The sequence below is a fragment of the Stegodyphus dumicola genome, chromosome 9 (genome assembly GCF_044657685.1).
Source record: "Stegodyphus dumicola isolate Sdum_Otavi_A_Nest chromosome 9, ASM4465768v1".
NCBI lineage: Eukaryota > Metazoa > Arthropoda > Arachnida > Araneae > Eresidae > Stegodyphus > Stegodyphus dumicola.
Genome location: NC_140776.1, coordinates 47,273,745 through 47,290,224, shown reverse-complemented (window position 1 = coordinate 47,290,224; position 16,480 = coordinate 47,273,745). Strand labels below are relative to the sequence as shown.

Here is a 16,480-nt window from a genome sequence, read left to right as displayed (position 1 = left end):
AATATTATATGAAATTAACCTTTCATCTAAATTAAAGCATCAATCTTTAGATAGTTATTTACTATTATACTTCCTTTCTTGCATTAGGGTTGCCACAATTATTTTTGGCATCAACAATAGTTTGGCAATTTTTTACGGCCCTCAAAACCAAATAGTACCAATTTTTGTTTACATACCGTACATAGCGTAGCGAATGACCAAAAAGTAATTTCTTAATCCTGTAACTGGCAAGATCCTATATATTATAAGTATGGCTAGAATATTTTTTAACATTTTAATACATGTATGTGTATCTTGTAAGTTTAATACATGTAAGTAAGTACTTATTTAATACATGTAAGTAAGTCAAAAAAATTAAAGCTATATATTAAAAGTGCATAAAATACCAGGGGCATTGATAGTAACTCCCATGTGACTGCCCTCCATGAATCAGTATTGTTCTTCCAGTTTTATAATGCTCACACCTAATTGCCTCGCAGTACTGTGACATTTTTATTTTGCAAACACGAAATACTTTCCCAATCTGTCACATACAATCTCGCAACACACTCGGGCTATTTCTCATCGTATCTATGCAATTCCCTGCTAAAGGTTTTTTTTCTGTGATGTAAACAATGGGAAGTCTCCCCAAACTGAGGTTACTGGAAGTGCCAGTAATAGGCCTATTAAAAAGTATCAAAGGCATTAATATTTTTTTTAGAAAAAAACTCTTTCTTATGACAGTTTTTGGAAATTTGGGCATTCTTAGCAAAATCCCTGATTTGTCAGAGGGTTTTGAATTGGTGAGTAAAACACTTATAGTTGCATATCTTAAAAGCATGAAGTTAGAGATACTGATTTGCAATTAGTACATCATTGTGCTAAAACAGCCTATCCAGATTGTTGAAGCAATGTAAAAAATACTGTCATAGCAAATTCCAGACTTTAAAGATCTAAAAGCTAAAATTAATGTGCCAATGCAAATCTGGATGAGCAACTTTAAATTGTTAAAAGTATCTAGTTATATATGTTAAAATGTCAGAATGTGCTTTTCACCGATGTACAGTCAAGTGACAGTGTTGTTTTATTTATCATTCTTAACAATGCTGGGCATAAAATGGATATGATCAGTAATAGCTGAATAGAGTATGTATGACCTTAAAAACAAAATGTAGTTGTATCAACTGAAAATCCTACACATCCCTTCCATTCTCAGTTGAGAAAAAAATCATCTGTTGTGGTTGCTGAGTCTGTCTGATAACTGTCACTTAAATAAAATATTTTACTCTTTGACAGTTCTTTCATAAACCATAAACCAAGTTAGTGGTTAGGGTTTCCATGACAATTCCATATTTTAGGTGTTTATAATAATGCCACTTTTAGTATGTCATTTAACCTTTAATTGTGCATAATCTCTGACTGAGTAGCCAAACCTATGGATTCCTATTATCATGACAATATTTAACTCTACTTACACTCATTGCAGTGTTAAAGCAGTTCTATATAGTTAAATAGGTTTTGGAGATACGTATCCATGTGGTTATAGGACAGATGTGTTTGTAGCTAAGGAATGCCTGTTGATTTTTATTTGAGTATCTTTCTTTATTCATTAAAATATATACAGTAAATCTATAAAATTCCATACAATATTTTAAATGTATAAAAATTTATGAATTGGTGATTCTGACAGTATGCTCTTTTTATTATTTAAATTACTTTTCTAGGTGTTGTTTATACTGGATTGGGAGATGGAAGAATTGTTCGTGTAACTCCAGATAAAGTGACTGAAATTTGTCGTACTGGCAAAGAATGTGGTATGTTAAAATTTTGATTATGTATTAGTTCTTTTTCTTATCTTTTAAATATAAATGAGGAAGCATTTCCTAAAAAATTTGAAATATGTTGATATTTGTTTTATAAAGATTTATTTATTGTAAAATATGTTGTTAACTACATTGTCAATTTGTTTAATAACATCACTGTTATTCCAAGTCTCTGTAGAAATTTAATTTTTGTAAAATGTAATCATCATCCAGTGTAGCTACACATTTTAGGTGTTGGTGCTATATAAAATTTATATAATATATCCATATTTTGTGTTTTGAAATAACTCTTATCTGAATTTACAGAGCAATTTGGATTTGTGTACAAAATTTTGTACAAACGATCAAAAACTAATTAATTTGTATGTGTTTTTGTAGACAAATGTGGAGTTTATAATTAATTAATTCTATAAAAATATTTATGAAATTATAGCATAATTTCTTCTGCATTTCAAATGTATAAGATGAACAAAATGTCTTTCTCTGATTACAAAGACTTGTTGTGATAACACTATTATAATTTAGACCTTTATTTTTCCTGTATAACATTAGACACAGTATGCATCATTCTGGTCTTCAAAGTATCAATACTATGAACAGGTATGGCTCCATCCTTGAGAAAAGGGTTTGTGTGATTCACAATAGATTCAACAATGTCATCACTCACAGTAGGAATGCCACTTCTTTGAAGGTTACCAACGTTAACAGGTTTCTTTTAAATTTTCAATACTAATTTCAGATGCTCTTAATGGTAGTTATGTATTAACGCCACGGCAGCAAAAGTTCCGCTGAAGCACAATAAAGAGCACCTGTTGTTCACACGCAATTATTTTTTGGATTCTTTTTGTCTTGTTGTTTGCTGATTTTTGACGCCATTTTTTAGTGCTTCGAAAATGCGTCTTTGGGATTTGCCAAGCACAGAAGAAGATGCAATTTTATTTTTTCAGGAGCGAAGTATTTTACCAAAAAAACGAAAATGTACCAATTCGCATGATATGAAACTTTGTTTTGGTAAACTTACGTTTTGGAATGTAATTCAAGACAGTGTGATCAGTAAATGAGACTTACAAGACAACTGGTTTGAAGGAAGGGAATTCCATTTTGTTCAGCTCTGAGATTCATATACTGCTGGTGCAAGGAGTTGACGTCGATAAAATTTTGTGAAAAGCAACTTGATTTATCGGATAAAACTGTTATGGATTGGAACAATTACATGCGTGAATTATGTGTCTTGGATATGGAGAATAAACCAAGCAAGAAGGTAGGTGGACCAAATTGCATTGTGGAAATAGATGAAAGTTTGTTTACTAAGCGTAAAAATAATTGTGGTCGAGTATTACCAAAACAGTGACTGTTTGATGGTATATGTAGAGAAACAAAAGATTTGTTTGTTGTCACTGTTTCTAATAGAACTTGCTCCACCCTTCTTAATAAAATTATTGAAAACATTGCAGATGGTAGCACAATTTATACTGACAGTTGCAAAGGTTACCAAACAAATATAATAGAAAAAGAATGATTCCTACATGCTAAAGTTAATCATAAATACAGTACAAAGTCCATAATCTGGACGTTCATTATCCGTAATGATCTATAATCTGGACCTCAAAGCCACAAACTTATGCATGCGCATTTGATGCAAGCGTCCACTACACATGCGCGTAAAGCCAGTAAAGCGTTTACACATGTGCGCGTCTGATAGTGAAGAAAATGACAGAGAGGTTATTGAAAATGAAAAAATTTCTATTGACAAGTTACTCGGTATTCTCAACACAGCAATTACAGGAGTTAAGCACTGGAACTTTATAACTGAACAAGAAATTATGTCCGTTTATAGAATTAAAGAGAAAGTAGCACAAAAAAAAAAAAAAAAAAAAAAAAAAAAAAAATGGAGCAACTTAAACAACTTGCATTGCAAGAATTGTTTAATAAAGTAAACAAATAAATATTAAGCTTTTCTTTTTTTGTGTGTGTGTGTGCGCGCGCGCGTGTATGTGTGTAAATTTTGATACCCTTTAGATCATAATTGCTCTTTATTTCATAAATTGCGGTTTCAAATTTTTAAGTGTATAATTTCTGCATGCCATCTTACCAGATTTAAATTGATGATCTATAATCCGGAATCCCCGAAGTCCCGACGAGTCCGGATTACGGACTTTGTACTGTACAATTTTATTGATCCTGATACAGGAGTTCATACACAAACAGTTGAGACAATGTGGGGCAGTGCTAAATGGAGGAACAAGAGGCCTAGGGAAACAGTGCGACATCATTTAGAATCTTATTTAGCAAAGTTCATATGGCGACAGCATGACATCAAAGAAAAGAGATGCTGTTTCGAACCTATGTTAAACTCTATATCGGCCCATTTTACACCAAAATCCGATTGACTACGTTGGTTTTAAATAAAGTGTTTTAATTTATGAGTTGTCACAAAAATTTTAGGTGTAGATTGCCGGCACTTAAAAACTGCCAAATCCTGCAGCTGCGGTGGCGTTAATACGTAAATACCCTCTTAACCTCTGAAGGATTACATTCATACCTCTAAACTGCCACTGATGGGTGATTTACTTTCATGCTACTATAAAGTACTCTTTTTTTTTCCGCCAATACCATTTTGTTATTAATTGGTGCTATCAATTAACATGATAAAAAGTTTGTAACAATAGGATTACTATAAAATGATGAAAATCATTAAAAGTTTGTTACATTATGTAAATAATTTGCAACAGTAGGATTACTGTCAAATGATTAATGAGGAAAAATTCAGATTTCTGTCTTCCATGGTTTTGTTCCTGTAAAAAAGTTTTGCAATCAGGGATAGATATTTTGCTTATGCTGATATTTTACAGCTTTGTATCACATTGATATTTGAAAGTGGATTGTATTGGGTTCATGAACTTGGGTTATGTATGAACAGAATGAGACGGACGATTATATAGGATGAAAATTATTAATTATCATTATAAATATTTATAACTAATTATCATTAAGCATCTGAAGTTTTCTAATTAAGTTAAGTAATAAACTGATATAAATAATGTTATTCTCATATAATTCATAATCAATCTGCTATTTATATATGTTCCTATTTTTGTGCTGTAAAATGTCTTTAGACATCATTTATTTTTAAATAGGAAAATTTGTAATATGCAGCATACTTATTTTAAATTTACAGGTGTGATTTTGTATCATGAACATTTGTAATTTACTCTATATAAATTTGCATTTGAATGAAGATTTGTTACTTGAATTTTAATAACTAATGAATTGCATATTATAAAGTAAATATGAATGATTCAGTTTCTGGTCATTAATAGTAATTTGTTATCACTAACATTTTATTAAATAACTTTGAAAGTTGAGGGTTTATTTTTTTCCCCTCCTCTTCCTCTCTTAAGTTTGCTATCAAATTATATATTTTCTATAAGGATAATATAAATAAAATTAAAAAAATAACACAGTTTTTAATTGTATAAAAATATTAATTATTTCTGTTTATACTGCAAAATGTATTATTAGCATAAATCTTTCCTTTATTACAAAATTATTATCCTTAGAAAATATTTATGACAATTTATTAACAGACTTAAATTGATGTTTGTAATAAAGATTATTTTCCTTTTTATGAATTCATGAATTAATATATAGTTTTAGAATAAATAACTAGGGTAATTTATTATTTAATAGTTTTGTAATCTGTTATTAGTGATACTAATCTGATTGAAACTTAATTCAGAATTTAAATTTTTAACAAAAGATGTAACTTTTCTGAATGAGAAAAATATCAGCAATTATATATAATGTAAAATTTAACATATTTTTATTATTATTTCTCTATAGCTGGTCAACATGAGGAGCATATATGTGGTCGTCCTTTAGGCATGAAATTTAATAAAGCTGGCCTTCTTTATGTTGTAGATGGATATCTGGGTCTATTTACTGTTGATGTAAAGACAGGTAAATACAGTAATTTAAATTTTCATATGATTTAAAGATATTTTTTTCTTATGACAGATCTGCTTTTATTAGTTTTAGACTGTTGTCTTAATACAGTCACTTTTATTCATTTAAGTAAAATTTGTTTAGTTGAAGAGAAAACTACTTTCTTATTGTATATTTTTTATTGTTTAAATTTTTCATATTATAATAGTGCAATTTTATGAATTTGAATTAATTTTGAACAAAAAATATAGAGCCAGTAATTGAGTTTAGAGTTGTAGCATATAATATGTTAAGATTATGTTTGAAGGAAATTAAAGAGTATATGCGGATTTATTACTGTACGTGGAATTTATTGAAACATAGTATTATTGTATCTGTGTCAACTATTATGAAATAGTATTATAGTTCATATATATTAGCTCCTATATATAAAATAGTAATGATGTAACTATGTGATATGAAAAAGTACTGAAAAATGAATATACAAAGATTTTTGGCCCACTGTGACAGAAACAAAGATGAATTCTAACTTTTTTTCAGTCACGACCCCTTTTTATCTCTCAGATTTTTTTCACTACCCCAGGACCCTCATAATATTTACGAAAATTTTGTGGGACCCCATAAGCATTGCACAAATCCGCACATGCATGAATGAAACTGTAAATGTTTTCACTTATACTGTAATATTCTATCGCAATTTTAGGTCTCTAATTTTAAGAGAGAGAACAGTGTGAAAATTTTAAATAAGTAACAGGCGAAATGACAGCGTCACAAGCAAAGCAAGTAAAATGAACCTTACATTATAAAAAGAATGCGTCGAAACGTTTTCATTTTTTCTTTGTCTCTATTATGTTATCTTTATCTATTTTCAGATAAATTGTGTAAAAATATCTGCTAATTGTAAAATTATTGTAATAAGTTAAAGAAATATCAAAACTGCTAAAATTTTTGGCGACCCCATGCCGTAGGTCCCGCGATCCACAGTTTAATTAACTCTGGTATAGGGTATTTTACTTAACCATGCATGTAAAAGGAATATTCGAGTAGTGAGCTAGGACAGTTTTCACATTAAGGGAACCAAAAGGGTGAAAGAAAGTCTTGTATACTCTATGAAGATAAAATTAGCAAAAGCAAATAAATATACAGGTAGTGATTATAAAAGTTAAATGTATAAATGCATTAAATATAGGTATCATTATTCTTAGTGCAGAATTACAGATATTTTATTTTATCAACACAAGACAAGCCACTTGAAAGGGAAATACCATAGATATCACAAAACTTCATAATGGTATCTAGGTCTTTAAATGCAAAAATTGCAAATGTTACCATATGAAGAAAGTATTATATGGAAACTGGGGGGGGGGGGGAAACTTGAAATTAGAATTTTTACAGTTTATAAAATAGGGGGGAGAAAGAAGGAAAAGGTAGAAAGTTATGCATTTTTTATCAAAATATTTTCTTTTTTATATGTATTTTACTATTCATCTCAAAATTTTTAAATAAAATGATATTTAAAAGCATTGCTGATCCGAAAATTGTAATTGATTAGGGTGAGAAATTAGAAAAATTTTTTTTTATTGTGCCTAAAAATATAATTAAATTTGTTTGTGCTTGCACATAATTATGTTTTTTAATGCTCATTTTACTTAATTTCTGTGCAAAATAAAATTTTGTTTTTTATGTATTGCAAGGAAAAGGGAACATTATGATAGAATGATGGTTTTGAAATACATTTTGATATATCTTGAGGACTTACGAACTTATTTCGGCAATCAATATGCTCTCAATAAGAATGTAATAATTATCACATTAAAATAATCAGTTTTCAGTGATCAAATTAATCAAGGTTTATGGAGAGATTTTCATCTAAAGAAATTATTCAATATTTCAGTAACTGGATATTTATAACCGGATATTTACATAATGGATAAAAAAGATAATAATTTTGTAGTACAAATTATATTGAAGCCATAAAAATTGTTATGTGATAATAAATATGCTAATCTTTAGTGTAAATATGGAATTATAATTTCCAAATAGGTTTCACATATGTTTATTTTTGATTTTCTCTTAGTAAAAACTATATTTGCATCTCTGAAACTTATATATATACATATTATTATTATTTTTTTTTTTCAGGGAAAAAAAATACCATTTTATCATCTGATACTCTTGTTGATGGTAAACCATTGATATTGCTAAATGATTTGGCATTGGATGAAAAAGAAAATGTAATATATTTAACACAATCAAGTACTAAATGGAATTTAAGCCAAGTCATTGTGAGTATTGTGGAGCATGACACATCAGGAAGGTCTGCATTTGTTTTTACAATAATAGGCTTATTCATACTTATTTTTCACATTAAAACTTTTTGCTATTTATTCATTTAATGCACGACTGGTGTTGGTAAGTGTTTGGCAGAAGCAGAGGTGGGATTGCACTAGCAGCAATTGTGAAGGGTCCAAAAATTTAGGCTAATTAATTTAAAAAATAAACATATGTTTTATCATAAGATCTACTCCTGAGGTGTACATATGGACTTTGAGTCATACTGTGGCAGTAGCACTCTGGGGAAACACAAACACGAGTCTGACACTTTCAGAATCCTAAAGGAAAATTGTTTCATATAGTTGGACCAATGGGGTATGGCAAAGACTTCTAATCTGTGAGGAGACAGGTTAGAACTCTGCACTCCATCAGGTGGTTTAACTACTAGAGGCTGTGAGTACCCTCTGGTGAGGTGAGAGAGTAAGAAATCTGTACTCCATCTGATGCATATGGCCCACAGGGAATGGGTTCTAGCTCGTGTAATACTGGTGGAAGCATCTTGACAGCCACTTTAATACTTGTTTGTTAGGCTGACCTCAGTACGATATCTATTGCACTCTTACCAGCACCTTGGTTATCCCTGGGTAGGGCAAACCTTGCATGAATAACTTTGGGTGGTAAACTCGGTGAGTAAAGGGAATTAGATATAAATTAGGATCATGCTTGTAAGAATTGTAATTGTGAGAAAGCTTGACTGCCGCTTGGATCTTTCAAGTTTATAAAGCATGCAACCCACCACAGAGTCCAAGAACTGGGAGTGGTGAGCCCATGGACCCAGACTAAGTGGTGGGTAAAGGAGGCTAGAAAGTATATTGTCCGGTAAATGTGGGACTGGTATCATACACCCATATTTACCTCACACTACCACATAACCATTAGTCGTAAGCAAATAAGACTTATGAGCCATCTCCAAGGTGGCTTTTTGCCTGAATTCTGCTTTATAAGGAAGTCTGGGATGTGTAGTTGACACATTAGCATTAGTAGTCTGACCATGAGCAAAATTATTATTACCTAAGATGCAGAGCCTCCATCAGATGAAGTGTGCCTTTCAGGTACATACATTCACGACTATCATATTCATTATACATTCAGAACTTGTTGGCAGTCTTTAAAAGATCTATTAAAAATGGGGAAAAATGTAATGGGAACAGTGGAATAATTAATATTAACAATGCAAATGTCTAAATTAAATTCTAATAAATGTATTCCTAACATTTCACTGTGATTGTTTTGTAGAAAAGCCCTCAGACATACTCTGTCAAAATTAATGATTCAACTCATTCAAGAAAATTGAAATTAGGAGCTGCATATTAACGTGCAGTGGCACTGTAACAGCTAATAGATGTGATTTAACACAAAAGTTGTTTCTAATGTAAATTATGTGTAAAGAATTAGTAAAGTTTGTTTACTTTTGAGACCGCAGCCTACAGCTGACAATATTAGTCACCAAGTAAGTTTAAGCAGTGATTACTTATAAACTTTCTGTAGAATTTTTAAGAAGATATTTATCAGGAAATGTACTGTATCCTGTAACACCAGATTATAAAAGCAACCTCTGAAATTCATATCTTTGGATAAAATATTACATACAGTAAAAAGTCCGAGATCCCGACTCGTTGAGACTTTGGCGATTCCAGATTTGGGATTTTTTCGGATATTAGATCATCAGTTTAACACTTGTGAGATGGCATGTAGAAATTATAAAATTAAAAATACAAAATTGTGATTTATGAAATAATGAAGCATTTATGATCCAAAGAGTAACAAAATTTACAAAAAAAAAAAAAAAAAAAAAAAAAGGCTTAATATTTATTTGTTTACTTTAATAAATATTTCTCTAATTGTATCTTGTTTAAGTTGCTTTTTTTGTGCTAATATTATCTCTTTAATTCGGTAGATAGGCATAATTTCTTATTCAGTTACATAGTTCTATTGTTTAAGTCCTGTAATAGCTGTATCTAAAATTCCGACTAACTTATCAATTGAAATTTTTTCGTTTCAATAGCCTGTCTATCACACTTTCTTCACTATCGATAGCGGTATTTTTTTAGATCTAGAACCATACTACAGATTTCGCCACCTGTGAATTGATTGATTATTGGGGCAATATCATTGCAATGAAAAATTTCTGGCATATCATCTTTATTTATTGCCGCTTCTTCACATTTCTTTAAAAATTCCATTAACTGGAAAGTTTAACCTTTGGTTTGCAATATCTGAAAACCTTCACATTCACGGCTATCATATTCATCAACCTCACCATGAAATATACTTGCTGGCCATAAGCATTTAAAATAATTTTTTAAAAAAAGTTGTTGGTGATTTTGAGGTCTGGATTTTAGATCATTCCGGATATTGGACATCCGGATCGTGGACTTTGTACTGTCAGAAGAATATCAGAAGGGATTAAATTTCTGTGGTGAATCAATTTATGTGAAATGTAAAGCAAATGAATATATAGAATACATTAATTTTTTTATGAATTATTCATGTAACTAATAAGAGTATAAATTTCTTCCAAAGGTTACTGAAATATGATTTGAAAACAAAAGCAGTGACAGTAGTATTGAAAGATCTTTCATTTCCAAATGGAGTGGAGTTCACTCATGATGGTTCAGCTCTACTTATAGCTGAGGGCAATAAAAATAAAATTTTCAAGTAGGTGTTAGTATGTATATATGTAAATTAACTGAAAAAAAGGACATTTTGAAATATTTATTTAATATTTACTTATTCTTAATCATTTCATTAATTTAAATATTACTTCTTTCATTTTTGATTTAGTATATTATTTGTAAAAAATATGAAGTAATTGAGTAACACTCTTAACATAATTAAATTCTCTAAATTTTAATGTGAAATTTTATATTTGTAGTATTTTACGTTAAAAGTTTTTGCTTTAACTTTTCTGTTTTGTTTAGTCATAATCCCGTATGTATTTAATATTTTCATGCTATATAATAATCCTTTTTAAATTTTAGGTATATTGTAACTGGACCTAAAAAAGGTTTTGTAGTTGATCTTCCTTTGGTTTTACCTGGAGAACCTGACAACATATCTCGTAACAAAAGAGGTAACTACTGGGTTGGTTTATCTACTGCTCGTACTGCTGAATCTCCAGCTCTTCATGACAGGTTTTCTGAGTATCCGTTTTTAAGAAGGGTGTTTCTGCACGTTCACAAAATATCTACTACTCCAATTAGTTTCCTTTTGAGCCTTCTGCCATATAAACAAGCCAAAGAAATAGCATTTGAGGTAAGATGCAAAATTTTATTTTCTTTCACTTAATACACTGAATGCCATATTACCCAAATATCAGCAATAAGAAAGTTACCATAGAGGTTCTTTAATGGGTGATAGTTTTTATTCATTTTATTAGGCAGTACCTTACAGTAAATAATTCACAATAGTTTTTTTAATAGTTGCTATTTAATAACAGCAATGTCTAAAACTATGAACCAAGGTTTATAAAAAGTTTAATTATAGAAAAAATATTTGAAGTTTCAGTCTAGTATTCAAAATACTTTCAATAAAACTATATTTAGATTCGGCTGGCAATAAATTCCAATTTTGTTTTCAAACCTTATAGATGAAAACTATGTCTGCTTTTTCAATGACAAAAAATTTAATCATGTAATTGTTCTAAATCATTTCTGATTATCAGATGGTGGATTTTATTCCAAATGTAATACTAGTACTATTATTTTGAAAAATAACTATTATAAAACAGTTATTATAAGCTAAAGTTTCCCAGAAAATGACAAAAAATTATCAATTTTTAATGATACCAGTGCATGTATTTATGATAAGAATACATGTACAAATGTAATACTTATTTGCAGTATATTGTCCCATAACAATGCTGTGTAGGAAACCATCTGGATCATTTTAATCTGCTTTACATCTTCTTTATTACACCTTTGGCAAACTACAGATATGGAATTTGTGGAGAAAATCCTCAGTTTATACTAGTATTTAATATTAAGCTGTTTTAAGAAGTGTATCCAAGATCTAGCAGTTTTTGTACTCGTACAATCTAGCGACTTAAACTGCTGCTTTAAAATATTATTGCAGTAAAAATTCACTAATCCTTATGGTGTTAGAAGAGCTTAATCTCAGCAAATAATTGCCATTAGAGAAAATGAAATTAAAAGTATGTATGTTAAAAGATGAATATAAATGGCTATTGTAAATTTTTGTAGCAACGTTAAATTTGCATCATTTATCAGCTGAATTAATACTTTAAATAACTGAAAATATTTTTATTTCATAATTAAGAATTTTGTTTTTTCCTCTTTAGTTGAAAAATGGCCGTATTGTAGCTGATCTTCCCATTGGATATGGTATGATTATAGAATTTGATGACAAAGGCAACATAATACAAAGTTTGCATTCTCCTTCAGGAAAAGTTGTGCACATTTCAGAAGTATTGGAGCACAATGGCTACTTGTACCTTGGATCTTGGCGAAATCGCTATCTGGGAAGACTGAAATTGTAGACAAGTAACCTTATAGGGTGATGATAAATAAAGTAGAACTGATATATAAATTGAACATTTTGAAATCATAACCACTGATCACAAGTATATGCAAATCAAGTTTAAATTGATGAAAAACTTTTTCTAAATTAAGAATTGAGATGCATAAATTTTACTCATAAATTACATATGAAACTTTTCAATTTGATAATTTTTTAAAATGTGATATTCTGGGAAAGATGTGATATGTTCTGTCATATAACTTTTGTATCAAGAATTTTAAAATTATATTTGCATATCAGGGATGCATTCCACTGTACTAACATTTATATTAAAAAAAAAAAAAAAAAGAAAAAAAAAGAACTGTATTTTTCTATTCTCATTACATAAAAATAAATATTTTTGTATATGTTTTTCTTTATGCTATACAGAGTCATACATTAAATAAGGAAAGGAGTGACATATTTTATATTAGAATGAACACAAATACTATAACTTCCAAACTATAGTCTTGTTTTTTTTTTTTTTTTTTTTTTTTTTTTTTTTTTTTCAAATTATTACTTTTTTATAATTTTGATGCCTGACTGCACTAGTCAATGAAAAAAAAATTAGTGGGTTATTAATTATGACAAAACAAGTGAATGCCTGTCAAGTTAAGAATACCCTGACAATTTAGATAATCTGTTTCTTAGTAATAAAGATAATTGTAACAATCTGTTTAATATGTGGCAACAATTAAACTTTGAAAGTTGCCATAGTAATCATAAGTTTAGAACAAGAAAATTGTTTAATTTTTTACTTTCGACATTTCATTACCATAAAATGTTTCCTTTCTGTATTTTGAACTTATAAATAAATAAATGACTACATTTCTTAATACTAATCAAGTCATAAATTTGAAGAACTTATCCATTCCAAAGTGACTTATTCAGATGCGATGTTTGAAGACAAAATCATGTTGTAATGCTGAACAGTGACAAGATGGAAACCAGTTAGCAACATTAATGGCCACCAGTTCTTAAAAAGAGTGAGATCAGTAATTTATCTTACAATTTTTAACTGCTCAACTTTTGTGCGTTGTTTTATATTTAATTCCGTTTAAAAGTTTTTTGAAAATTAAATGCTGCATAATAGAGAAACTCGGATTGCCAAACTCTCTCAAGTTGCTGTCCATGCACCTTAATTTTGAGAAAGTATCCCAGAATCATGGTTCATACAATTATAATCAAATTTAATGTTATCTGGTGTCACATCAGGTCACACTAAATTTCACTCAGTTGTAGCTAGATTAAATGTAAAAGTTTTGGTATAATCTATCTGATATTGTATATAATCTTCCACTAACTGGCATGTATAGCCAACTGAAAACAAGAATTTTAGACCAATTTTGAGAATTAGAAAACTGAAAATATGTATGCTTTTGCCAAAATACATTTAGGAGATAAAAGATCATGACAACTCTTATTTGAAATATGCAGTTTACCGGTTAGGAGCGTAAGCGAGGAAATATTAAATTCCGTTTGGCTTCTAAGGCTCCCATTTTCATTCCAAAAGATATTGTTGGTATGCAGTAATACTAGATGGTTTGGCAAAAATAGTCAATAAATTTAATGAGATATCTGGTTACTTGCCTGAAACAGCTGGTGTAAGTGTTGATGCACTAAATCTTCAAACCTTAAAATAAGGAAATCATGTCATTGAAAGCAATAGTAGAATACACATCTTGTTCTAAATTTTGGAATCATAGTGAAAGCTGAAAGCAAGATTCTAGCAAATCAAGAGGTGAAAATCATTATGTTAAATCACAGACTCACAGTTTGTGTTGATATCATAACTCCTTTGCTTAAAAAGCTAAATAATGCATTTCCCATGCAAATGACAAGAAAACTTTCAGGTGCCTCTGTATTAGCGGCAACAGATGGTAGTCAAATTGTACTGCTACTTATTCATTTTGGATAAAAGTACTGGTTTCTGATTCTTGATTGATAGTGATGTGGCGGTTAGTTGCATTCATAAAAAAATTGCAAAATGTAAGATGCCATAAAATTTGACCTTATATGCTGCGAGTAATTGAAAAGTATGCAGTTATGGTACTAAAAAATTTTGGTTTAAGAAGACGATTTCCCTGGCACTTTGGATGTATCACAATCTATCATTTTTTAGATAAGTCTGGAATTTTGGTGGGTATAAAAAAGCTATGTTTGATTGATAGCCTTGCCAATTTAATTCTAAAACATACTGTTCTTTAGGAGTTCTTTGGGACTAACTCTCATTTGTAACAATGCCCCTTATAGTAAAATTTTAAACAAATTTCCTAAATTATTTAATCCCATAATAAATACACCTGAAATACATAATAAATACGCCTATTATGTATTATGAGCTCAATTACTCATAATGTACAGCACCACATTGAAACTAAAGGCCCTCTTGTCTATTCAAAGGTTCTAAATTTTATCACTTGAAAAATTAGCAGCTTTAAAAAAAAAGGCTAGGAATCATTTGGCATATGAAAACTCCTTATGCTAATCATATACATTTTGTTAAAAAACAAAATGATTAGCGAATTTTTGGTAATTTAAGGAAATTGAATTCCATTGCTCTACCTGATCATTATCCCTTGCAACATGACATTTGGGTTAAGAAATTCAGCTCAAACATTTTAAATATTTATTTATCAAGTTTTACGAGGTTTAGACGATTAAAAACACTTGCAAAGTCAGTTTAGAAAAGGTATCTGAATGATTTAAGTGCTATGGACTTAAAGTTAATTTAGCTAAATGAGTTTGGGGGCAAGAAGAAGTCCTATTTCTAAGTTTTCTACTTTCATCGGATGGTATCTGGGCAGTACCAGAAAAAATTAAAGCTCTAACTGAATACCAGCTATAAGGGATCTAAGGTGATTTCTTTCAATGCTTAACTTCTACCATCATTTTGTACAAAAATGCAGCTGAGATATAAGCTTGTCTGTATGATTTAGTGAAATGAAAAATTAAGAACAAGTCAGAAATTACATGGGATGACGAAACAAAAGATGCATTCAACCCCTGCAAGCAATTTTTAGCCATTGCTGCATTCTATTCAAAATGTGTTAACTTTTGTTTAGTTACATATTTTGACACAGCAAACTAAAAGTTCTCTTGATTTATTTACGTTGCCTGATACCAGGTTCAACCATATCCATGCAGTTGACCCACTTTTGCTATCCAAAGACTATAGATACATTTTAACTTGCATAGATAAATTCACTGGGTTGTCAGAAGATTTCCCAGTGACTAACCAAACTGCTGAAATTTTGTACTCTGGATGGATTGCTAGATTTCGAGTACCTGATATTGTAACAACTGATTATGATATGTGGTCATGTATTAAAGAAGATATTGAATCATCACCAGCTGAAATGGTGTATGGAACTTGCTTGAAACTTCCAGGAAAATTTCTTTGCAATTCTTCTTCAAATATGGTTCCTGCAAAAGACTTTGTTGACAATCTTCATCATCATATGCAACTTCTTTGATTCCGTTTGTTAACACAGAAGTAAAAGTACTGTTTTTATGTCTGTGCTCGAAGAACTGTAGCTAGGGCTTTTAGCCCCCGGGAAAAACTGCAGATCTTGCACCCTCTCCTGTTTGCCAAGAGAAGAAAACATTTCGTTCTAAAAATTTGCAGTATCAGTTTGGCGCTCACTGGAAACTGCGCACGGGGACGAATGTCCCTCTTGCCCCCCGCCCTCTATCTGCTTCCCTGAAAGCTGCCTGTATAGAGGCGCGTGAGTATCTTTTTGCCAAGGTATGGAAAGCATTAAGACGCCGAATATGCATTCTTCCAAGGAGGAGTCTGCTTTACTGCGTAGGTATTCATATTCATCATGTTATTGTTAAATCAGTTAGTAAACCCTTAGAAAGAAATAAGGTACACAATA

General features: G+C 30.2%; 1 protein-coding gene across 4 annotated transcripts in view; it reads left to right on the top strand.

Annotated features, from left to right (window-relative positions):
- The window catches only part of LOC118192652 (adipocyte plasma membrane-associated protein-like), a 30,138-nt gene extending 17,167 nt beyond the window's left edge, over positions 1–12,971 (top strand). For all 4 annotated transcript variants that reach the window (XM_035363649.2, XM_035363646.2, XM_035363647.2 and 1 more), the window contains exons 4-9: positions 1,704–1,793; positions 5,646–5,762; positions 7,890–8,064; positions 10,605–10,739; positions 11,063–11,336; positions 12,382–12,971. In XM_035363649.2, the coding sequence (XP_035219540.1) occupies positions 1,704–1,793; positions 5,646–5,762; positions 7,890–8,064; positions 10,605–10,739; positions 11,063–11,336; positions 12,382–12,579 (989 nt within the window). In that variant the 3' untranslated portion in view covers positions 12,580–12,971. The remainder of the gene's footprint in view (positions 1–1,703; positions 1,794–5,645; positions 5,763–7,889; positions 8,065–10,604; positions 10,740–11,062; positions 11,337–12,381) is intronic.
- The last annotated feature ends 3,509 nt before the right edge of the window (positions 12,972–16,480 follow it).